Raw genomic sequence first — 23,866 nt, 5'->3', positions numbered from 1 at the left:
TGGTGCTGAAGGCAGAGAGGGTGAAGGTGTCATCAGTGAGAAATGAGAAGACTACAGCCAATTTAGGTTGTTGCTGTGTAAATCCACTGGGGCCCCAATCACTGCATGGGAGATTTTTCCAGGCAGTGAAGACACTTTCAAAGATCCACATTTGAACTCTAACCAAACAAGCAATTGAATAAAAAATAAGCAGTCATGAAAAAGCAAATTTCTGCTTACAGATTTCAAGAGGATGGGACAAAAGTGAATTTTTGAGAACACAGAATAGTCTACACCTATAAGCATTTTTTGGCTTTAATCAGGACAGCATTGCTGCCCTGCTGGGAAGTTTCCAGGGCCCTGAGTGCATAACAGCCCTTAGGAGCCCCATCTGGGACCCCCATCCCAGCAGCAGAATTCTGGCTCTGGAGCAAGGCAGGGAGGGCACTGCCCATCTGCTGTGCACAGCCCCCTGCTCCCACCGCTTCCTGACATGTATCTCAAAGAATAAAACCAGAACCATCCCAAAAGCAGAGACTCTATGAATGCTGTCATACTTGCAAAGCAAAATTAAAATTAGTATTGCTGCAGAATGACAGACATGGAATAATATGCCAAAAACTAATTCTTGAAAGAAAGGAAATGTGTGCCTCCAGTACCTGAATCAAGATCTCAGTGCACAATGGAACAGGCAGAGAGGCTGTATAAAATCTTTAGCTATTTAACCACTTGTGCATGTTCCTGTGGGAAGGGAAATGACAGATTAGTTTTCCTGTGGAGGATTCATTAGTATGCTGTGATTGGTGAGTCAGTATTTTTAGCTTAGTGAGCTCAAGATGTATTGTGGTTTAGGCCTCAGAAGTTACCAACTCTGGGTAACAAATTAAAAAGGAAGAAAAAAAAAAAAAGAGTGTGTTAGGAACAGAAGAGTGATTTTCCAAGCTCTTTCATGAACCATCCTCCTCACTTGTTTAGAATTAAGTGCCTATTAACTCCATTTGGGGAAGGTGGTGATTAAACTGGGTCAAATGGAAGTGATTAGCTTGGATTATCCCTGTCATGGAAAAATTCACTGGAAGATCTGAGAGGGAGGAAATTGCCACACAGATCCCAGCAAGTTCTGCTGGAAGGTGGATGGATTTGCTTTTCTCCCTGCAAAAGAGCTTTGGCTCACACAGGACCCCTCTAGATACCTCAGACTTGCTTTGAAATTAATTGTTTTAATCTTGGAAACTTCCTCAGGTCTGGTAGGGAAAGCAGTTGTCCCAGCATTGCTCCCACTTGTGCCTGTCACCCCAGGCCCGCCTGTGCTGAATTTTGGAAGCATCCCTGGAGACACTGAAGGTGCCTTTCCTTGGGGGTCTTTAGGGGAAAAAAACCCTTTCACTTCTAGGTGCTAAAAACTACTAAGGAAATGTTCAGATGGATGAGGAAGAAGAAGAAGAAGAAGAAGAAGAGGAAAGAAGAAGAGGAAAGAAGAAGAAGAAGAAAGAAGAGGAAAGAAGAAGAAGAAGAAAGAAGAAGAAGAAGAGGAAAGAAGAAGAAGAAGAAAGAAGACGAAAGAAGAAGAAGAAGAGGAAAGAAGAAGAAGAAGAAAGAAGAAGAAGAAGAAAGAAGAAGAAGAAGAGGAAAGAAGAAGAAGAAGAAGAAAGAAGAAGGAGAAGGAGGAAGAGAAGAAGAAGAAGAAGAGGAAAGAAGAAGGAGAAGGAGGAAGAGAAGAAGAAGAAGAGGAAAGAAGAAGGAGAAGGAGGAAGAGAAGAAGAAGAAGAAGAAGAGGAAGAAGAAGAAGAAGAGGAGGAGAAGGAGAAGGAGAAGAAAGTACCACCATGACTACTGAGAGGGCAAACTCTGCAAGGCCAGCAAAAGGGCCCAAAATGGAGAAAATAAACCTTGTACTTGAGTCTGGGTTGAGAACAGGGAAGACACCCTGGCAAGGCTCTCTCTCAGCACAGCCTCCTCCATTATATGAGCCTGCCACAGAGAAATATTTTGTGACTGCCACAATTACTAAGAAAACAGCATTTTAGTGCAGGGACTGAGGCACAGAGTTAAGTTTCCTGCTGCCAAGGGGTGGCGTCCTCCTGGTGACATGTCCCTGCTTGCCTGGCTGTGCTGCTGTGGTTGAAGGAGGTTTTCAGCTGGCACCATTTCATCCCCTGTGCCACAGCCCTTCCTGTCCTGTGCTGTCCCAGAGCTGCCCTAGGAGAAAGGGCTGAGTGCTCTGTGTGTGCACACAAACGTGGCTGTGCCCCAGCATCTGCCCCTGCTCACAGCTGTGTTTACTTTATGGTGCGTATGGAAGAAAAGAGGATTATTTATGATCTAATCACGATGTGTTCCCCAAGCAAAACATTTTCTGCTCTGATTTATTGCTCACTTTAGGCCTGCCCCCAAGCATTGTTCTTATATTTGGAGCCAGTCACATTTTTTTCCCATTTGGAAATGGAAATCCTAAATGTAATGGCATATTTAATGGAAAAAAACCCCTGACAGTTACTTGGAGGGAGGAGGAATTTTACTTCTCTATTTTCCCATTTCATGTTTGTTTTCTTTCTCACCTCCTTCCTTTTATTCTTTCTCTTATCTCTGAAAAAAGGAAGGAAAACCACTATTTGGAGGCAAGGTGGGAGCAATATTTTGTCCTTATTTTCAGTTGAGAGATTAGAAAAGTTCAAAAGTTTTACCCAGAAAAAGTCCACATGAAAAGTACCTGTCATTTTCTGATTAGCACTGTGATACTATTGATCAAAAGTATCCAGCCAACAAACCTGTGTAAATTAAACACGCTTGTGCACTCTATGGAGCCAGCATTTCTTGGCAACTACAAAATAAATGCTTTTTCTGTTTTAATTCAGAGAGCTTTACAAAGCTTATGCAAGTGGCCTCAGAGCTTGGGTTTCTTTTTATCTCACAAATATCAAAAAAGAGAGGTTCCCCCTCCCACCCCCCCAGCCTTCTCTTGCTAAAGAACTTCTCGGAGAACCAACAAAATCAAATTAGTTTTGTAGGCTGCACTTAGAAGATAGAGGAGAATGCAGGTCTTTAACAAAGTGAGCTTTTCTCCCATGTGTTTCTCAGGAGTTTTGATTCAATCAGTCTCAGAAGAGTTTTTACACAGTCTGAATAAAAATTCTTTTTAAATCAATTTTTAAACCTTTCTCCCTTCCTCCATTTTTAATTCCCCTCAGTAGCTCAGAATTCCTTTCTGTTTTGAGGCATGAAATCCCTTTAGCTCTATTGCCTACCCAGCAAAGGAGAAGAACAAAGCAAGAGAATGCGAGAAAGAAAACACCCCCCAAGAAAATAATTAAATTTTCTTTTTTTCAAAAACCTTATCCATCATTATGCCATAAGAAAACAACAACAACAAATTATTACCAAAACATACACTTTTTTCCCCTGTCTTGTGGGAACACAGACTTCTATCAAGCAAGAGAGAATCCTGTGCTATTGTGTTTGGTTACTAAGATGGATGCACAAACTGCCCTGGCTGTAGCCTCCAGGAATGTTGTCACCAAACAAATGTTGCCATTAAAGTGTTGGTAGGAGGTCCTTAAGGAAAGGCCAGGAGAAAAACCTTTTTTGTTTTTTTCTGGGGGGGGGTGTTGCGTAGGAAAACCAGCTAATAGCTAAATCTGGAAGTACAGCTGGGTGCTCTTAAATTAGAAATCTTTAGGAGGTCTCCCACACATCCGTGCAAGTTTGCTGAAGAGTTGTGCATTGCTGCAGATATGTTTCACCTCCTCCAGATTTTCTGTTTCTTGCTAAGCTTCTCCAAGGCTTTCAGCCTCTCTCAGTTAACTCCCCAGCGTCCCTCTGGCCAGGGTCTCACTCCTCTTCCATCTCTCCTTCCAATTCTCTCAGTTCCTTGGGATGGTTTCAATCCTGTATCTCAGCTGCTCAAGAGGACAGAAGATTGGCTCAGTGGATTTCTCCCCTTCTCCATGAGCTGCCCCTGTTGTTTATCTCATTAAGGAAAAAAATAAGCTAATCCAGATGTATGAGTAAAAAACCACTTATTTTCTTACCCATTTTCTTGCATCACTCTTCCCTGCAGGCAATTTGATTGTTATTTTACAATACAGGCAGAAGGTAATTTTCCTACATACAGTGTTGCTTGGCCCTGAATCTGGGGGATTGTCAATTCTCCCCTGCTTGCAGCTGAGAATAATTTTTCAGAAAAGATGGTCCTGCTCCAGCCTGACACAACCAGCACAGGGTTTGAGCTCTTGCAAGGACTCGTGCACCAAAGGCTGTGCTCTGCAATCCTGGATCTTAACCCCACACAATTTAGACACTTGTAAGAAATGGGATTATCTCACCAGAGAGGTGGGCAGTTTTTCCAGGATCACTGATTAGATATGAATATATAGTTAGAGATACAGGAGAGAAGTAGTTCCTCTCTTACTGATGATACACAAAGCAAATTTCTTTTAAAAATGTGAATATTTATCACAGTTACTGTGCAGGCTTTGAGACTCCCACGTTTAGTGGGAGGAAAAGAACAACAAGAAAAGAATAATAATCAATTCCTGTTCCTCAATGCCTTCCTCGCTAAGGCTAAAGTGAATCTTGGTTTGGAACTAAAATAGAGCAGAATTCTCGTGCTCATTGTTTCAGGGAAGACCCGCAGAAATCAGGTGCTTTGGGCTCAGGGCCTCTAGAGGTCACCAGAACCTAATTAATGAGCAGCGCTGAACCCGTGTGTGAGGTGCAAATTGCTTCGTTTTGATTGGGAATTTCCAGCTCTGGGTCTCCCCTGTCCCAGGAACCCGGGCTGTCATTGCCTGGAATCACAGGAATCCGGCCGAGCCATTCCTGCTGGAGCTGGGCTGGGCAGCTGGCAGCGCCCTTTGGGGACAAGGGGGGACAGTCCCCTCAATGGCTTTTTCCCTCTGCACACTGTTCCGATTTTATCCCGTGTTTCTGTGATAAATCCTGCCCTGGCACAGCCCGAGCCTCTTGTGCTCCCAGGCTAAGGCTTTGCCACACCTCGGCAAGCCCAGGGAATTCCAGAGGTGTTGCCAAAGTGTACATGGGGCTGCCAGGTGTATGACAACAGTAACTCAAAAGGGAACACGGGCTGAGCCTGCAGGTCACTTAGCAAGGGTTCTTCTACCTAAATCCTTGCCTTGCTAATTATGATCTGCACAGGAAACCCTGTGAAGAGCATGGTTCCCTTGCAGGTCACCCTGTGCTCTATTTACAGGAGAGCTGCAATTATGATGGAGTGGTTGTCATGGGACCTCCTCTGCTTCATGCAAGAGCAGAAGGGAAAGCTCAAGTAATTTCCCTGGAACTCCCTCCAGGGTTTAGGAATGAGACAGGCTAGGGAACTTGGTACAGTTGAGGGAGACTGTTTATTTCAAGACAGCAAACAGAAGCTGATCCTTTCAGGAGAAATTCCTCTGGGGAGAGCAAAGGTGTTTATTTTGGGAGCAGTCAGTGGAATGGAGGCCTGTGGTGTCTCTGGAGAGGGATTTTTCTCTCTGGAAATCCAGGAGTGCTGAGTGGCCTGTACCCTGCCAGGATGCTGAGGGTGCTATGGAGGGGCTGCTGCATGGGGGTCCCCACAAAGGGCTCCTTGGCTTTTAGGTACAGAACACTGCAAGTCCGGGATTGCTTTCTTGGACCCCAAGGAGTTTTTCTGGATGCAGAGCAGGAGATGAGGCTTTGGCCCTTTTGCTGCTGTGTGTGGCCCCTCCCTGGCCATGTGGCAGCAGGTGACTCCCCTGAGCCTGCTCTGGAGCAGCAGCAATAGGATCTCCCCGAGGGTGTTTGCAGGGATTAGCAGGTGTGTTATTTTTGCAGACTGGAGCTGTGACGCTGCAGGTTGGCAGCAGGCCACGTGTCAGTTCCTAATCCCAGGCAAAGCCCCCAAGAGGTCACTAAAACCATAAACAGAGGTAAGTGCCCACCTAAAGGAGGTCAGAATTATATTCCTAGTAGCATACCATTCCCAGAGAGGAAACACTTCAGCCATTCTTTATTTCCTCCCCTTTCAAAGATGCACAGAGTTAAGGACTTCCTTCCTCAGTTCCCTTTCAAGGCAGGGTCCTAGAGAAGCCTTGCTGTTTCTTCCCCTTTTCCAAACATCAATCTCATCAAAATTTCTTGGTGGCTGCCATCTGTTGCAAGCAGAACACCACCCCTTTTGCTATTTACAGTGCAATTAACCTTCAGCAAATTAGCTTGTGACTGTCATGAAAGGATTAATTAAAGCAACACACCCTTGACTTGTTCCCACTGTGCATTTATGCGGGTGCACCCACGGCTCTGCCAAAGCCCTTCCAGAATCAGGGGAGTTGTTTTTATCCTTTCTCTATTATCCCAACAAATCTGCCAGCCAGGGGAGATGCTTGAAGGATGGGCTCCAGCATTGGAAGTGGCTGTGGAGACAGAAGGCCTGGCCTTGCCCAGCAGTGCCAGTGCTTCGAGTGTCACTGCCCTGGAATCAGGATGTGGGGCCATGACTCAGCCAGCTCAGCTCGCAGTTGCAGTTGAAGCAGCCAAAGGATGAAGCTGCTTCCAAAATATCAGGCTGTGACATGCTGCAGCCGTGCTTTGGAAGCACACCCTATTTTGCCTAGCACCATCAGATTCCATCTGGATTCCTGTGCCTGGGAGGCACGGGAGGCCAGGGCTTCCTGAGAGCCCCAGCCCCTGATCTGTGCAGATGTGCAGGATGTGTCTGGGTCAGCAGACAGCCCTGTGCTTGCTCCAGGCTTGGAGAATCCTCAGGGAGATAAGCAAACTCTCCCAGCTCCAGCACAGCCTGAGTGCTGGTGGAAAATGGCCTTTGGCCAGAGAATTCCAGCACGGTGGCCCTGCCTCTGCTCCTCTTCCCACCAGCTGGAACTCCTGGCAGAGAGGCAGGGAGACTGGTAAAGGCTGTCATGTCTTAAAGCAAAGCAGCTTCTTGTTGTTTAATCCCAGATGGCAACTAAGTACCAGCAGCTGCTCACTCACTCCCACCTCCCCTTCTGTGGGATGGGGAGGGGAATTGACAAAAGGCAAAACTCATGGGTTGAGATAAGAACAGTTCAATACTTGAAATAAAGTAAAAAATAATAACAATAATAATAGGAAAAAGAGAGATGAATAAAGCCCACGAGAGACAAGTGATGCACAGTGCAGCTGCTCACCCCCCTGACCACTGCCCAGCCTGTCCCTGAGCACTGGTCAGCCCCAGTTCATGTGGACACCTCACTCTGTGGTGAGGAATGTCCCTTTGCCCAGCCTGGGGCAGCTGTCCTGGCCATGCTCCCTCACAGCTCCTCACGGCAGAGCACGAGGCACTGCAAAGTCCTGGATTCAGAGTAAGCACTGCTTAACACTCTGATGGTTTAGGTGTTGCTGTGAACGTTGTTCTCATGCTGAATCCAAAACACAGCCCTGTGCCAGCTACTGGGAAGAAAATTAACTCTATTCCAGCCAAAAGCAGGATACAGCTGCCAGAGAGGATGTCCTGGAGGCAAAAATCTCAGGGCTGAAAGTTGCAGGGGAGCAGCTGCTGCCCAGCAGTGCAGGTGGTGGCAGTGCCAGGAACACCTGCATTGCTTTGTTCTGCTGTCAGCAGCCCCTGGCTCACGCTGTCCTGCCCAGTATGGGCTTGTCCTGCTGGAGCCTGGCACCGCCACCTCCTCCACATGCTGGGAAATGTCCCACAGATTGGATCTGGGAGGTGGCATCAGCCCAGGGCCTGGGGGCCTCCTTTCAAACCACAGCATCACCTCCACTCCTCAAAGTTAAAGAGAATTGTGATCTCTGGTAGCGCCCCACACTCGCATTTCTTTGTCACTGAGATTCTCAGGGCACAACACAGCCACACTGTTCTGACAGCCTGGGCAGTATTTTGTAATTACCATCCAATGTAAACCACTTGCTTGCATTTCTTTGGCTCCATTAATTCTGAAAGCACAGCTAAAGTAAATAATTAACTTTGTTTTAAGCTCAGTCTGTGCTTTGGATGGGCCAGGTAATACAATGTTGTTATTCCTTGATGATGAAAGTGTTAATTAATGTTGTCTCTTATAAAAGAAGAAATCAGGTATAAAATTACCTCATCATTAATGCAGTTCTGCCATCTCTTTGCATTTCTTCTCTGATTTCTGAATGCCATCTAGGCTAGAAAACTTGGAGGCTTTCAGGGTTTTGCATTCATGTGTGCATCCTAAGGAATCTGGAATGCATAGAGACCTAGATGCATACTGTTCCCAGCCTCCTCCTGGTTTTCTCTGATGGAAAAGTACTCAAGAGTCAGCTTGGATGATCCCAGCCCTGGGGCCCTGGGCAGCAGCACGCTCTGATCCTGAGGTGTGCATAAACACAGCCTGTGGTGACACAAACAGGTGACAACCACTCAGCACTACTGGGAGGAAAGGCTGGAATAGCCTCTGATGTGATGATGATGAACTCAGAACTCTTCACACTCTTCTGGAACACACATTTCTGCCCATATTCAGGGCAGCCAAAAGCTGGCAGGGAGGAGTTAGGGATGATCCCAGCTCCAGCCTTACCCTCTGTGCTGCAGCAGTACCTGGGCAGGGAGGCAGCTGCCCAAGCCCACAGCAGAATCAAGAGGCTGCAGCTTCATAGATGATTACAGCACTGCACTACATATTAAATAACAATAAAATTAAAACAAAGCACAGTTGATAGAGGATAATGAAACTGATGAGTGTAATAAATCATTACACAACTACCTCTTACATGATTACAAAGTCCTTACTAAGGACATGAAAGAGGAGTGACCAATGTAATTTGCTGGGTTTATGGGCATTATTTGGAAATTCAGGCTCCTATCGAGTTCCTTAGAGATCTGTCTCTTGTCTTATTTAGTAGCAAAAGCTAACCAGACTTCTGCTGCCACAGGAACCAGAAATCAAAGTCTTGAGATGTTCCCACTGAGCATGAACACAAACTCAGTGTACACCCAAGTGAGTGGCACTTTGCCACGGTGCACTGAGCTGTCACATGGGGCCAGCTGTCACACTCTCTGTGTGAGGGACAGTGACCTCCAGCAGATGGGCAGGGTGGGCTCCTGGCCATGCTAATCCTTTTACCTGGGCTGAATCTGACAAGGATCCCAGCTCTGAGCCCTTGGCATCAAGGGGTTGTGCATCCTGCAGGAGGGTGAGTTCCACCAGCCCCAGCAAGACTGTGGTGGGAAATCTCACCTGTCCAGATGTGGTGCATGTGTAGGTTTTTCTGCTGCAGGAGAGGAACAATGGCATGTGTGGGGCTGATGAGCTGTTCCTAATTTCCAATGAGTCAAATAAAGTTAAATAATCCATCTTCAGTGAATTGGGTCACTGGCAGTGACCTGTTCTGGAAAAGTGGCCTCTGATGCAGAAAATCTGGTGCTAAGGCACTTTTCATTTCCCCTTCCAGGCGAAGCACAAGTTGATTAGGAGCACTAAGATGATTACCTCTGCTTTGCTCTATCTCTCAATTATGCCCTAATTAATATTGATTAAAATCTGGCAAAGGCAGCTCAAAGCACCTGCTGGGGTTTTATCCTCAGTTACTTCTTCACCCAAAACCTACAGCTCTTAAACTGCACAATGCAGTGTGACTATTACAGATCCAGCTGTACCTGAGGTGGCTGGAGCCTCCTCCCACAAACTGCACCTCTGGTCCAGCTCTTCAGGGAAGGATTTGGCATGGCAGCTCTTAGCTGGGGGTCTCTGGTTGTTAATGTGAGATCCCAGGACAGCAGGCTTGGGATCTCGTAGTTTTAGGTTTACACTAAATGTGTCTCCCCCTGTGGGTGCTGGTGAGGCCACACCGAGTTCTGTGTCCAGTTCTGAGCCCCTCAGTTAAGAGGGGCATTGAGGGGCAGGAGAGAGCCCAGAGAAGGGAACAGAGCTGAAGCACAAGTCCTGTGAGGAGAGGCAGAGGGAGCTGGGAATGTTTAGGCTGGAGAAAAGGAGGCTCAGGGGTGACCCTTATTGCTCTCTGCAGCTCCCTGGCAGGAGGGTGTAGCCAGGTGGGGACTGGTCTCTTCTCCCAGGTAACCAGGGATGGAGGAGAGGATCCATCAGGGGAGGTTTAGGATGGACAGCAGGAAGGATTTCTTCACAGGAAAAATGATTAGACATTAGAATGGGCTGCCCAGGGAGGTGGTGCAGTCACTGCCCCTGGAGGTGTGTAAGGAAAGGCAGGATGTGGCACTCAGTGCCATGGGCTGGGTGACACCATGATGATCCTGGATGTGGCACTCAGGGCCATGGGCTGGGTGACACCGTGCTGATCCTGGATGTGGCACTCAGGGCCATGGGCTGGGTGACACCGTGCTGATCCTGGCTGTGGCACTCAGGGCCATGAGCTGGGTGACATGGTGATGGTCAGTCACAGGTTGGACTCAGAGATCTTTTCCAGCATAATCCAATCTGTGATTGTGTGAGGAAAGCCCTGGAGGAGTGGAGCCCCCTCTGCCCCGCTTCCTCCCTGGCCCCTCGCAGTGCTTGGAGGAGCATTTTAAGACACAGAGAAACGGGTCCTGGAACACCAGGATGGGCACTGCCCCAGTGTGAAAAATGCGTATTTTATGAATGGCTTTTTGCAAATATTAAAATGAATATTATATGTGTTGTGTGAGAAAGTAATGCTGTATTAATTCTCTTAAGTAGTGTGTTAAATATAGTTTTAGGTTATAGCATAATGTTAAAATAGAAACTATGCTATGTAGGATACTTTTTTAAAGAGAGGACTCGCACCAAGGTAGCAGCCACAGGACACCTAAATCTTTCAGAGAAAGAGAATTCATTGCTCTCTTAACGAGTTCTTCTTGCCTTGCTCAGCTCTGAAGACACCGTCAGAATAAAGAGGAAGAAATTGACACTGACCGGACAGAATCCTGTGTTTGAATAGAATTTATGCATCATGTATGAGATGTATGAATGTGCAACAGGCTATTGTTTTTAAGGGTTAATCCTCTGTTAACATTTGTCCTTTTTCGGGTTTATGCTGCCCAGAGATACCCGGACTGTCCATAACTCTTTGTTTTTATTGTCTCGTATTGTCCTAAATCCTAATTGTCCAAATTTTTATTACTCTATATTGCTATTTTTATAACCATTTTATTACTATTAAACTCTTAAAATTTTAAAAACAAGTGATTGGAATTTTTCACACTCAGGATGGGAACTGCCCTGGCTCCAGCCTGGATCGGGACCCGCGGGTCTGGAGCGAGGGGGAACAGCCCCGGTCCCCGCGGGGCCTGCCGTGGAACCACGCTGCTCGGAGACAGCAATCCCTGCTAGGGAGTATTTTTAACCATCTATTTTCTACTTATATTCATATAATGTACAGGTTTTGTTTATATTCTCCACTGAAACGCATCCTGGAGTGTCTCAGGCAGGGCTTTGTTTGCCGCTGCTTTTAACGCTGTAAAATCACGGTGTGGGAACTGCGACAACTCCGCGCGCAACGTTTTTGTTTGTGTTCCTTTGTGCAGTAAATAAACTGACGGCTGCACCCGAACTCCAGCCCCTTGCAGCGGCTGACCCTTCCTGTCGGGATCCCGGAGCGCTCCCGTTTGTCCGTGCCCGCTCCCGAGAGCTCCCGTACCCGCTGTTCCCTGCGCCCGCCCCCTCCCGGGGCTCTCCCGCTGTCCCGGAGGATCTGAGGGAACGCCGGAGCTCCGCCCCTTCCCGCGTGACGTCACGGCGCCGGAAGGGTCTCGGCGCGCCCGTGACGTCAGCCCTTCCTTCTTTCCCCGGGAGGCCGGAGTGAGGTAGGAGCGGAGCGGGGCGGCCGCGGTCCCGATCCGGATCCGCCGCCATCCGCGCCCGGGCGGCCGCGGGAAGGGGCAGGGCGGGGATGGGGCACGGCCGGGGCGCCGCTGAGCGGGCCGCGGGTGTCGCTGAGCTGTCCCCGTGTCCCCGCAGGGCGCCATGGGCCGCGTCATCCGCGGGCAGAGGAAAGGCGCGGGCTCCGTGTTCCGTGCCCACGTGAAGCACAGGAAGGGCCCGGCCAAGCTCCGCGCCGTGGACTTCGCCGAGCGGCACGGCTACATCAAGGGCATCGTCAAGGTACGGGCGGGCCCCGCGCCGCTGCTCGGGGGCTTCGGGCACCGGGAGCCGAGCCCCGCTCCCCCTGCGCTGCCGGCACTGCCGCGGCCCTCTGGCCGGGCCTTATCCCGTCTGGTCCCGATCCAGCGTTCTCTGCTTTAAATAGATCATATTCCCTGTAAAGTTAAAGTCTTCCAGGTTTATGAGAACATCTCAACAGAGGGGGCATCCTTGGTCAGCAATAGGGTTTCTGCTGGAGCTTTGCTAAGAGTAGCAGTTCCAGCAGAGTGGTTTTATGTTGCCTAAGAATTCCCTGTACTTCAGGTAATGTGGCTAGGGAGTTTCCCATGTAGTTAATTGCATATTTAAAAAAAAAATCAAATATTTGTAAATGCCAAGTGATAGCCATAATTTTAGTCTTGAGCAGTAGGAGCAAGGCAGAACCTGTATTTGGGTGTGTGATAGTGGTTCAGGGGTGCTGTAGGAACTTTTTCTTGGGTGTCAGGGACTGTGGAGTGCCAGCAGTGCTACTGGCTGCATGGATGCTCTGAGCAGCCCTCCAGTGTTTTACAGCATGGTCATGTTCTGTTGTAGAGAGAATTTTCTTCACTCTCACCCAGCTGAGGTGATGGTAGAAGGTGGGTAACAGGTTTGACTTGAGCTTGGTCCTACACAGGAGATTTGGCCAACAGGGCTGAAAAAACGTTGGCAATGGACACCAACAGTTTGTGAGCTGTCCTAAAAACCAAACACATCTTAGAGATGCGTCAGAGTCATTTGTCTGTAGTCTGTAAATGCATGGTTGGGTATTTTAATCCTGGTGTGCATCAGGAGCAGAGTGCACATGTGTTTTCAAGTGTGAAAGAAACAATAAGTTGTGTTTCCTTACTTAGGACATTCAAAACCTTTGTTTTAGCTGATTTTTAGAAATGCTTCAATCCCAAGGAAACATAGGGAGAAGTCTCTGCCTGTGCCCAGCTCTGTCTTGCCCAAAGGTGGTGGGGCAAAGTGAAAGTGGATTTCTTACATGGAGAGACTGGATTCCTGCAGAATGTCAGGAATAAAGCTGTTCAGACAGGATTAGCTCCAAGCAGCACACTTACCCAGGCATTGTCCTGTGATCAGTGAATGGTTTGGGCTGGAAGGGACCTTAAAGCCCATCCAGTTCCAGCCCCCTGCCATGGACAGGGACACCTTCCACTGTCCCAGCTTGCTGCAAGGCCCGTCCAGCCTGGCTGGGAACACTTCCAGGGATCCAGGGGCACCCACAGCTCCTCTGGGCAGCCTGTGCCAGGGCCTCCCAGCCTCACAGGGAGGCAGGGGCCGTGTCCTGCCCTAGAGCAGCTCTGCATTCCCACAGGACATCATCCACGACCCGGGGCGGGGCGCGCCGCTGGCCAAGATCGCCTTCCGCGACCCGTACCGCTTCAAGAAGCGCACGGAGCTCTTCATCGCCGCCGAGGGCATCCACACCGGCCAGTTCGTCTACTGCGGCAAGAAAGGTGGGCAGGGCTGGGCTGGGGCTGGGGCTGGGGTTCGGGCTGGGGCTGGGCTGGGGCAGGGCTGGGCTGGGCTGGGCTGAGCCGGGCAGGCTGTCCCAGCTCCTGGAGTTTGGGATGACAGGGTGCAGGACCCTGCTGCCGCAGCCCTCCCGTGTTCAGCAGGGCTGTAACCCCACCCCAGAGCCCCCAGTGAAGCTGTGGCTGCTCTCCTGCTCTCTGCAGCCCAGCTGAACATCGGCAATGTCCTGCCCGTGGGCACCATGCCCGAGGGCACCATCGTGTGCTGCCTGGAGGAGAAGCCAGGGGACCGCGGGAAGCTGGCGCGCGCCTCCGGCAACTACGCCACCGTCATCTCCCACAACCCCGAGACCAAGAAAACCAGAGTGAAGCTGCCCTCAGGCTCCAAGAAAGTCATTTCTTCTGCAAACAGAGCTGTTGTGGGTAAGGAGCCATCACTGTGAACTTGTCACTGGGTGCTTGTCACTGAATCTTCCCAGCAAGGTCCCACTTTTAGTAACCACCTTGAAAATAGTGTCATGTGCAGGCTGGACAGTGTGCTCAGGTGCCTGGCTTGTATTTTACACCTGCATTACTTCAGCATGTTGCTAACCTAAATTTGGAGGTTTGGGGAAGGACTTAACATGGGAAATGGCATTTTGATTTCCTGCTTCTGGTGCACTGAAGGAGCCTGTTGGTGGTGTAAGGCGGGTGGAGTGTTCTGGGAGGTCTGACAAGGAATGACAAAGCCACTGCCAAGAAGCAGAGGCTGCACCAGGTTTGTTGTGCACCTGACTGACAGCTGAGATGGCTGCTGGTGACACTTGCCTGCCTCTGCATGGAAGACACCAAAATGAGTAATCTGGTGTGTTAATCCAGTAAAATTGACTCAGTAAATCATGAAACAAGTAGGTATTTAAACCTCAAAGTTCTTCGCAGTCCCCTGAGCTCTTTCAATTCATAATTCAATTGAAAAGCTTAATGTTGCTCAGGAAATCATTGCAGTAAAAGTGGCAGTGCTTTAGGAAGAGAGCTCAGTCCGTGTGTGCTGGATCAGAAAGAAGGCTGTAGCTCAGCTGATGCCAGTGTTGGTGCTGGCTTTCCCTGGCGCTGGTGTGACCATTGCTGTCCCTCCCTGCAGGAATCGTGGCTGGGGGAGGCCGCATTGACAAGCCCATCCTGAAGGCCGGCCGTGCCTACCACAAGTACAAGGCCAAGAGGAACTGCTGGCCACGAGTCCGTGGTGTGGCCATGAACGTGAGTCTGGCTGCAGCCATCCCTGTCCCCTCTGACAGTTCAGGGAAGCTTTGGGGAATATTGGGAGGAACCTGGCATGCATCTGGGAGGGAAACTTCCCACATAGATGTGCAGCCACGGGGTGAGTTAGCAGCGCTCGATGGTGACTGCACCACGTGAGGAGTGAAGTAGTTACTTCTTTGTCCCCTTGACCCTGTTGATTTCTGTTGAGCACCAGTTTCTGTGGTTACATTGCTGTCTTGCTTCTCCCCCGGGCAGCCTGTGGAACATCCGTTTGGAGGAGGCAACCACCAGCACATCGGGAAGCCCTCGACCATCCGCAGGGACGCTCCGGCGGGACGCAAGGTGGGGCTGATCGCCGCGCGCCGCACCGGCCGCCTGCGCGGCACCAAGACCGTGCAGGAGAAGGAGAACTGAGCTCCCCCCCTGGGGGCCACTCAATAAACCTGTACAACACAGCCCGTGTGCAGTCCCTGGTGTCTCTGCTGCTGCAGAGGGGGTAAAGCTGGGATCGTGTTCGGCACGGGAAGCTGTGAGTGCAGATTCGGGGTTTTTCCCCTTGCCTTGCAGAGCAGGGATTCTCTCAGCCAGCGCTTGCAGTCTGTAAGCTGCTCCTGCAGGCTGGAGTAACACTGCTGTGGATGCTCTGGTGCCCTGGTGTGGTGTTCATGTTGGCCTGGTTCTGTGGAAGCTGAGGCCTGACAAAGCAATCAGGTAATCTGTGGTTAAACTTGGGAATCTGGCTGAAAGGATGCTCAATTTCCTAAATTCATAACCTCTAACAGAATTAGGACACAAAAAAAACACAAGCACATACTGCTGTTCTTAAGGTGAAGAAAAAAGGGAAGTTTATTTTCTGACTCTTAACATTTATAGTTTTCTGAAAGTGACAGTGGATTGGAGAGTGACAGTGCTACTTCTCTAATGACACTGGACAAACCAACAGTCCATCAAATTTGTCTTCTATAAAGGAATGCAAAACAATGAGTTATTTACATAAAGTGTGTGAGAAAGTTTGCTATCAAAGCGACAATAATGGTTTTCCATTTTCATCTTTTGGGGCAGGGGAAGCTTGAGTTGCAAATTTGGGAAATATTTCGGCTGCTCTCACTGCAAGGTTTGAGCTTCCTTTTGGATCTGTGAGGCTCAAGCCAAATAAAAGGTGCCAAAAATTCGAGGTGTCACACAGACTGCCCCTCATCAGTTTTTGGGAATGGGAGACAACTTTAAACATCTCCCCTTAGCAGGTTGGGGAGCATGATGGGCTATTCCAAGGTCCTGCAGTAACATGGGCAGTAGCATCAATGTCCCCTTGGAAGCTGTGTTCTCCTAAGAACAGCTGTCCTGTGAAAAGCCAGCTTCTGTAATGCAATGAGAAAAGTAGTGGGGTTTAGTGCAAGATTGCTTTTACAGCTTTGCTGAGCTGGCCTTAGGAGGGAGAAATCACTGAAGGCAGACGGGGCTCAGCTTCATGTCTGAGCACACCCAGAGCCAGGGCTCCTGTTGACCTCAGCAGCTCTGGCTGTGCTGGAGGGGTCTGAGCCAAGGACCGGATTTCCCTGTATGGGAATGACTTGCATTGATGGGAACCCAGTAGAATGCAAAATGGGAAAAGTCATTTCTACACCCACACACAAATCCAGTGCTGCGGCTGCCCATGTGTGTCAGGAGGGAAAGGTGATTTTAAAATCCCAAACCACACCCTGGAGAAAGGCATCAGAGCCCATCAGGAAGAAAAAGCAAAGCAAGGGGGAGTTTTGTTTATATTGCTCCAGTTCCATCAAGGTCTGAAGTTCACATCTGTTCTTGCCATGAGCTCAGAAGCTCTTGGGTTCCTGTGCTCTCCTGACAGGGCCCACAGTCAGTGAAACACTCCTCCCAAACACCATCAGAAGAGCAGCTGAAGTATTGAATGTTCCACAACATTAAATGCACCTAAAGGACTCACAGAAAATCAAGGTTCCCAATCACATTTGGGCCTCTTGATGCTGCATAGTTTTTTGGGAAGAGGGAGATGGATACTGACCCTTGTCTGCCTCTGCTGCTGTTCCAGGTTCTGGCACTGCCCACCAGTGTTCACAGCCACAGGGTCAGTGCACCAAGCCCATGAGTAGGGAGTAATTAATACAAATTATTAAAAATAAATAAGTACCATATTACAGGGTTTAATGCCGCTCCAAACACATTTAATGTAAACACATAGGATGCAATGCCAGAAGTCTCTAAATTCACACAGTAGTATGAAGACTGCAAAGATTGTTCTCCCTTCACCAAACTCCAGTTGCAGCCACTATTCCAGTGCAGTCTCCTGTTGCCAACATGAACGTGGAACTCAGAAAAGCCACTGTGATCCTGGCAAGTGACCAGAAGACTCAAAATGCTCCTGCAGTCCCAACACCTCCAGTGCTAAAAGTCTGTGAAAAGAAACATGAGAGAATAGGGAGTAAGATAAAACAAACAATGAAAGGCTCTAAAGAAACCAACCTTCAATGAAAAATTTACGTAAATTGAAATATATTTTCTAAACCAAAGGTCTAATTTAAGTTGTAGAATTGAGGTGAACTTCAGCAGTTTACACAGCAGAGGAAGTTAAGACAATTAACAATGCAATAAGAATTTTAAAAATACCAATAAAAATATGCAGGTGAGTTTATCAAGCTTAACCTCAGGCTGGGAGGATCTGTGAAAGCCCTGAGCAGAAAATGAGAATGGGGCTGAAGTTGGGCCAGTCCCTGTGCTCTGTGGGCTGAGCACCAGGCTCAGGCTGGGCTGCGCAGGGCAGAGCTCCCTCCAAATCTGCACTGCAGGAATGAGAAATGAACCAGGCAGGGACAGGGCAGAGCCCCAGGAGCTGCTGAGCACAGGAAAGCACAAACCTGGCCCTGAGGTGGGAGGGGCTCGACCGAGGCAGCTCCAACACAAAACCACTTTCAAATGTAAATGAAAATAAAAAGTAGAAAGCACACGGCTCCTTCTGTGGTCCTGCCCTTCTACCCCCACTGCCATTGTATGGAATCATGGGCTGGTTTGGGGCTGAAAGGACCTGGAAGATCATCTAGTTCCAACCCCCCTGCTGTGGGAGTAATTATGTAATGTGTTGTAATTATGCTTTAATTGTGTATCATAATCAGCAACCTCCTGCTCAAAGCAACTGTTGTAGCATCATGACAGAATACCCAGTCGATTTGCTTGTATGGTTTATATCCAGGGTACTTCACTTCACGGAGGAGCATCTTAATTCTCAGCCCCAATAATGCACAGAAGACATGAGCTACTATAGATACAGTCAAATCTAAAAACCAAAGCCATGCTCATTAGTAAAACGATAATAATAATAATTATATTATTAAACCTCCTCACATAAAGATTAGCACAGTTACAGAAATCTTGAAATGAAGCAAACTGTTTTAAAGAAAGATGTTAAGTGTTCCCGCAGAATTCTCAGAGGTTATTTCCAGTATATGGCTTTGTCTGCTGAAAGAAAAAAAATTTAAAAAATAAAAAGATAGGTACCAGTGAAGCACTAAAGCCTCCATTTAGAAGGGCTTCAGATTCCCATCTACTGAAAGAGCAAACAGCATTTTCTTTACACTTTTTTAAGGGTGTGTTGAGAAGCACCAAGTGCTACCTAAACATGGGCAGGTATCACAACTTCCTTCCTGGTAAGAGAACCCTCACTGACATCACTGTCCCTGCCAACACCCCCTGGAAGCAGGAGGGAGGGTCACTTCACCCCGAGGTTGTGGGAATCCACAAAATCAGAGGGTTTTGGGAAAGCTGCAAAAGGCCTCAGAGACAGTAAAACTGTGATTAGAGCTAAGCAGTAACCATGAGATAGGTCAGCATAAAAATTATTTAAAAAGTAGAAAGCAAGGACAAATAAAACAATGGTCTGTGTATTAACACTTGTCTCAACTCCCTAAGCGACAGAAAAGTTTATCTAGCAAGATATTAGGAAGGTTGAAGCTTAATAATGGAGTTCTGTGCGTTGTGTTTTAAGGTTCACAAGCAGGTATGGTATTCAAAATAAGCAGCATTGTTTTAACCAAAGGTACGTGTGCTTATAGTGCTTAGATAGCGCTACTGTCAATGTGCTTTTGCTTTGTGTGATTGGTCAAAAAACTTACAAAGTGAGTTGTAACATAAAGTTCTTGGTCTGCTGCCTGGGATGTGAGCTGATGGCATCTCCCCATTGTCATGATGCTGGAAAATAAAACAGCTCAAGGCAGTTCCACAGCATTCCCATCCCATTTGTGATTTGTACATGGACCCCAGCCGGCGATAGAGGTCCCTGCCCCAGGGCTTTCCACAGCTCCACTCCCAGCCCCACTGCCCAGCCCTGAGAAATCAAAGGGGAGCAGCTCTGCAGGACCCACAGCCTGCTACACACTGGGGCAGGCAGGGAACAACTGCAGAGGGAGATGCAAGGAAACAGTGTGAGGTGAAAAAAGGCCGGAGCAAACCCATGCAGGGAGTTTCTGCAAAAAGAAGAGAGGGAAGCAAGCTCCAGCAGCAAGATCATGATCCTGACTGTTGTGCTGAAGTTACCAGGTAAGTTATCTATCAAATACAAGGGAAATGCTTCAGGCTGTGTTTTCGGCTAATGTAAAAACCACAGGAGCCCAAATTCTAAAAGGTTGCAGGGAGTCAGATGATCAATAAATCTTTACAGCCTCCACAGAGGTTAAATTAAAAAATGGCTTTTTTTGTCCTGTGACATTAACAAATTCTCAGAGAGAAATGTGAGAACAGAAACATTTGTGGGAGTTGTTTAACATTTTTGCTGTTTTTATCAAAAGATTTCTTCTCCCAGTTTACAGCAACCCCCTACCCCCACTGATCTGTTGGGATACATCCAGAGTGTACCCAAAATTCTCAGTTTTGCCACCATGTTGCTGTCCAGAGAATTCACACTCACATCCACTAAGATGGGCGACATTGACTGAACAGCCAAGGACAAACTCAGGTGTTACAGAATCACAGGAGTGTCAGGGTTGGAGGGACCCCTGGGGCCTGCCCAGTCCATCCCCCTGCCAGGGCAGGGTCACCTGGAGCAGGTGACACAGGAGTGCATCCAGGTGGGTCTGGAATGTCTCCAGAGGGAGACTCCACAGCTGTTCCAGAGCTCTGCCACCTTCACTGTAAAGAAGTTCTTCCTCATGCCAAGCTGGAACCTTTTGTGTCACCTGCTTCCATAATGTCCTTTTTAAATTGTTTTTTTATTTCACGTTAGTACCACAAATTCCCAGAAATTTGCCACTGTTCTCCACTTCCATTTGCACATCTTCAAGAGCAAACTTTGGGAACCAGATGTTTCCAGTAGCTCTGCATTGGACCTACCTCACATTCCTTTGGGAGATGGCCCTTGGCTCTGGCAGAGCAAAGCAAGGGGCAGGTGGCAGGCCCAGGGTCACAGCAGCTCCCCAGCACTGCACCAGCTCCTCTGGGCCTGGAATGTGACAGGAATGTGGCACAGGAGCTGCCACTCCCAGAGCCTCTGGCCCTCATAGGCACGAAGGCGATGCCAGGAGCATTCCCAGCTCATCTCCAGCCACCACAGCACCATCAAACCACTCTGTGGGTGCACAGGAGGGGCAGAGGCAGCAGCAAACTTGGCTCAGCTCCAGTTTTATTTATTCCCTGTCTTCATCACAGCCAGTCTCCTCCACCAACAACTTGGTTATATTGTATTTTAATAAATTCAACACAAGAGGCCTCCACTAGCCCATTCTTCAATTAAGTCCACATTTTATTTATGGTTTGCTGTTGGTACTTCAATCAGATTTATATATACATAATCTAAAACCTACATCAAAACCATGTTGACTGCTCTGAAGACCGAGAGAAGTGACACGATTGAAGTTTTCTTCCACAGCTCTATGGTAAGTCTACATTCCCACAGCAGTTTTTGGTTCAGGTTGCAGAAGTGTTCAGAATGCCAATGCCAGGTCTCTCTCAGACTCGGAGTGGGAGGGTTACAGTTCTCGTTCAGCATTTCAGTCTTACACACAACCACAGTAGCAATCAGTAACATTTTTTTGTTCTAGATTAACACCTGGGTTGATCTGCAGAATCCTGGCTTTTCACATCCCCACATCTCCCTTTCTAAACCCTCACCAACACAGCTGGAAAACCAAGTCCCTCCCTGCGACTGCTGCGTGATTTTAACATTAATTGTGAGAGGATTTGATGCTACTTCACACGGGAGGAGAAATGTTTGAGAGTCCTCACGGTGCCCCCTGAAAAACGCCAGTTCCTTCACCTGGATGCAAACACAGGTACCCCGAACAATTCCATTTATCCCCAGGGAGGCAGCACTGCAGTGCCTGCCCAGCAAACAGCCCCACCAGGTATTTGTGCACCTCACCTGGCCCGGGGCAGCTCCCGCACGGCCGGAGCCGCTCCCAGCAGTGAACAAGAGGTAGAAAGGATTCACAGAGCAGCTTGTGAAGGCCCTCGCTCAGCCCCCTCCCTGCCTTTATCTGCTCAGAGGATTACACTTGGTACAGATCTTAGAGAAGAAGAAGAGTAGAAAATGCTTTACATGCTACTTAGTCTGAAGTTGCTGCTCTGTGGCTCAGGACAGGTCTCACACAAAGGCTCAGCAGGGTGTGTGGGGCCAGGCAAAGCACAGCTCCAGCTCCCCAGGGATTTCACACAGCACGACCTCTCCCTTCAGCAAAATATTCCCATTTCTGCTGCTTCACCTGTCCTCAGTCATGCACAGCAGGCAGACAGAATTGGTGAGTATCAGTAAGTCCTGAAGAACTAATCTTCACTTTTCTAGGCTTTGGAATTTGCTTCCAGAAGACCTTCTGAGGACTTTAAAGCACCTACCAGATATTTAAATACAATCAAGTATATTAAGTGTCCAACCTTCTTTTCCAGAGTAGATTCCAGCAAAACCTACTGCTTTTATTCGCCTGTAGAATTGTTCAATATAGAAAATGAAGGGAAAAAATACCCCTAACAACAACCAACCAAAGAAAACCAGTAAGCTACATGCTATTAGAATTCCAGACTGCCATCAGTAGCACAAAGCTTTCCTACCCCACATAAATGAGAAGTTTTAAGAGATGACAAAGCCCACCTGGTCAAGGCTGTGGCTGCTGCTACTGCACTGTGAAAGGCTCCAGGCTGCCTGGCAAATTTGGGGGTTTTTTCTTGCAGCAGCAAACAGCAGGACTGCAGGTGTGGGTAAAAACAGTAGGTAAACAACCATCATGGCAAGTGAAGGGATTTGATTCCAAGAAAATACAAAAATACTGAATATAAAAATGATCCTTGCAACCCAGAGTGAAAAACTCTGTAAGAAAGAACCACAATAAATGATGGACAGGAATTTAAGAGTGAGGGACAAGAAGCATTTTTCAATAAATAAAGCTACAAAAAAGGCCAATAATACCTTTAAAAGCTGCACCTACAGAGGTATCACTACAGCAAAGGAACAGAACTGCTCACTTAATGGCTCAGGTGAAACCACACTTGGAAAGCATTCATCCAGCCCTGGGCATTGTATGAAAACAGGGACAGTGCAACACCACAGCAGAAATGTGGATCAGGGAACAGCTTAGAGGGGAAAACCAAACATTGAAACATTTTGCTCTGGTGTGGATTAAAAGGGGACATCACTGCAAATGCAGACTGTGCAGCTCACACCACTTTGGGTAAAATACACCAACTTACTGGAACAGCAGTTGCAAATTAAGAACAAAATTTAACATTATCAGACACTTTGAATACTATAGAAACAGAGAAGGGAATGATCTTATTTCCCTGCACTGGATGTTTTGCTATGGTCAGATTGTGGATGAAGTCATGGAACCTTTTTCCTCTTGTTTCTTTACTCAAGGTTATCTAATGGTTAAAAACTAGAAGACTTTTTTTTGCACATTATTTTGACCACTGAACAATGACCCTGTCATTTCAGAATTGTGCTGCTGTGATTTAAGGCTATATTAAATTCTTCCAAGGAAACAGCCTGTAGGTCAGTTTTATTATCAAAAAGTGGCTTCAAGGAGTTCTAAAGCTAAAAAATACAGAGTTGGGTATTTAAAAATCTGATTAAAAGTTAGCCCTTATTCAGGAGTGTTTTTCTCCTTCAGAAACTGATTCCCCCCGTGCTTGTTTTGATTTGTCTGCAAACAAGAGCTCTGTCTTGTGTGCCACCCACTGACTGAGATGGCCTGACCCCAACACATCACCAACTTCCACTCTTACAGTGCTGAGATCAACTGAACTGGCACAAATGCTGCTGAAATCCATGGATCCACCACAACTTGTGTTAGAAAATCAGAGTGCAGGATGGAGAGGTCTGAATTTAATGCTGGAATCTCTTGTCAGCAACCTTCCAGACACAGCCTAGCCTGACAGACACTGCAGGGTGGGGCTGTGCATTGCTCTTGTGAATAATGAACAGGAATGGTTACTGGACACTTAAAGCCCAGGGGAGACTTTTATCCCTTAGGAATAAAAGGAAATTCGTGGTAAGAACCTTAGGAAGTTCCAGTGTGAAAAGGGACAGTGCTGAGGCTGGGGTAAAGCCCTTCCTGCAGTCTGGAACAAGGAGGGCTGTGCTGACATGGCACCCACTGGGCAGGGACAGGGACAGCCTGGAATGGCACAGGGGGCACCCACAGCTCACTGTGAGCCCAGCTGCCAGCCAGGAGAGAATTCAGAGCTCTAAAGAGAGGTTTGGAGTCACCTTTCCCACCACACACCTGCAAGGAGAGCAGGAATGCTGCAGGAGGAAGCAGCTGGGATCCTCCACTCTGCCACTGCAGCACCAGGTTTGGTGCAGCTCCTGGTTTGTGCCAGACACTTCCCACTGCTCCCAGAAAGCCTCTTCTGGCTGGCTCTAGGCAGGGCAGCTGCAACTTCACTCCCAAACCTTTTGGCTGGGGGAAAGTGGTGTCATGAACATGATGGAGGGCATGAAAAATGAAAAGACAAAGAGCCAAAATCACTGTGGTCTGATTATGCTGTGCTGGAGCAGAGCCACAAATGGGAAAATCCCACACCTGTCCTAAGAAATGTGAGGTTGGCATCAGCATCTCACCCTCCCAAAAATAATGGTGTGTCTTTTGTCATGGGGGAGAGAATTTGCTTTCAATG

General features: G+C 48.0%; 1 protein-coding gene across 1 annotated transcript; it reads left to right on the top strand.

Moving 5' to 3' along the window:
* Positions 1-11,645: 11,645 nt before the first annotated feature.
* On the top strand, positions 11,646-15,210 carry RPL8 (ribosomal protein L8). Its single transcript, XM_058825507.1, has 6 exons — positions 11,646-11,719; positions 11,874-12,017; positions 13,357-13,498; positions 13,721-13,939; positions 14,637-14,752; positions 15,011-15,210. Exons 2-6 carry the CDS (start codon positions 11,880-11,882, stop codon positions 15,167-15,169), a joined length of 774 nt encoding a protein of 257 aa, XP_058681490.1. The 5' UTR covers positions 11,646-11,719; positions 11,874-11,879; the 3' UTR covers positions 15,170-15,210.
* Positions 15,211-23,866: the final 8,656 nt, after the last annotated feature.

Source organism: Ammospiza caudacuta, chromosome 2, assembly GCF_027887145.1.
Source record: "Ammospiza caudacuta isolate bAmmCau1 chromosome 2, bAmmCau1.pri, whole genome shotgun sequence".
Lineage (NCBI taxonomy): Eukaryota > Metazoa > Chordata > Aves > Passeriformes > Passerellidae > Ammospiza > Ammospiza caudacuta.
This window is presented reverse-complemented; position numbering and strand designations above follow the sequence as displayed.

Bases quoted from the DNA above. Each gene is read 5' to 3' on its own strand.
- RPL8 (XM_058825507.1), top strand. From the start codon at position 11,880: ATGGGCCGCGTCATCCGCGGGCAGAGGAAAGGCGCGGGCTCCGTGTTC. The intron at 12,018-13,356 runs GTACGGGCGGGC...GCATTCCCACAG, and splicing joins ACATCAAGGGCATCGTCAAG to GACATCATCCACGACCCGGG. The intron at 13,940-14,636 runs GTAAGGAGCCAT...CCCTCCCTGCAG, and splicing joins TGCAAACAGAGCTGTTGTGG to GAATCGTGGCTGGGGGAGGC.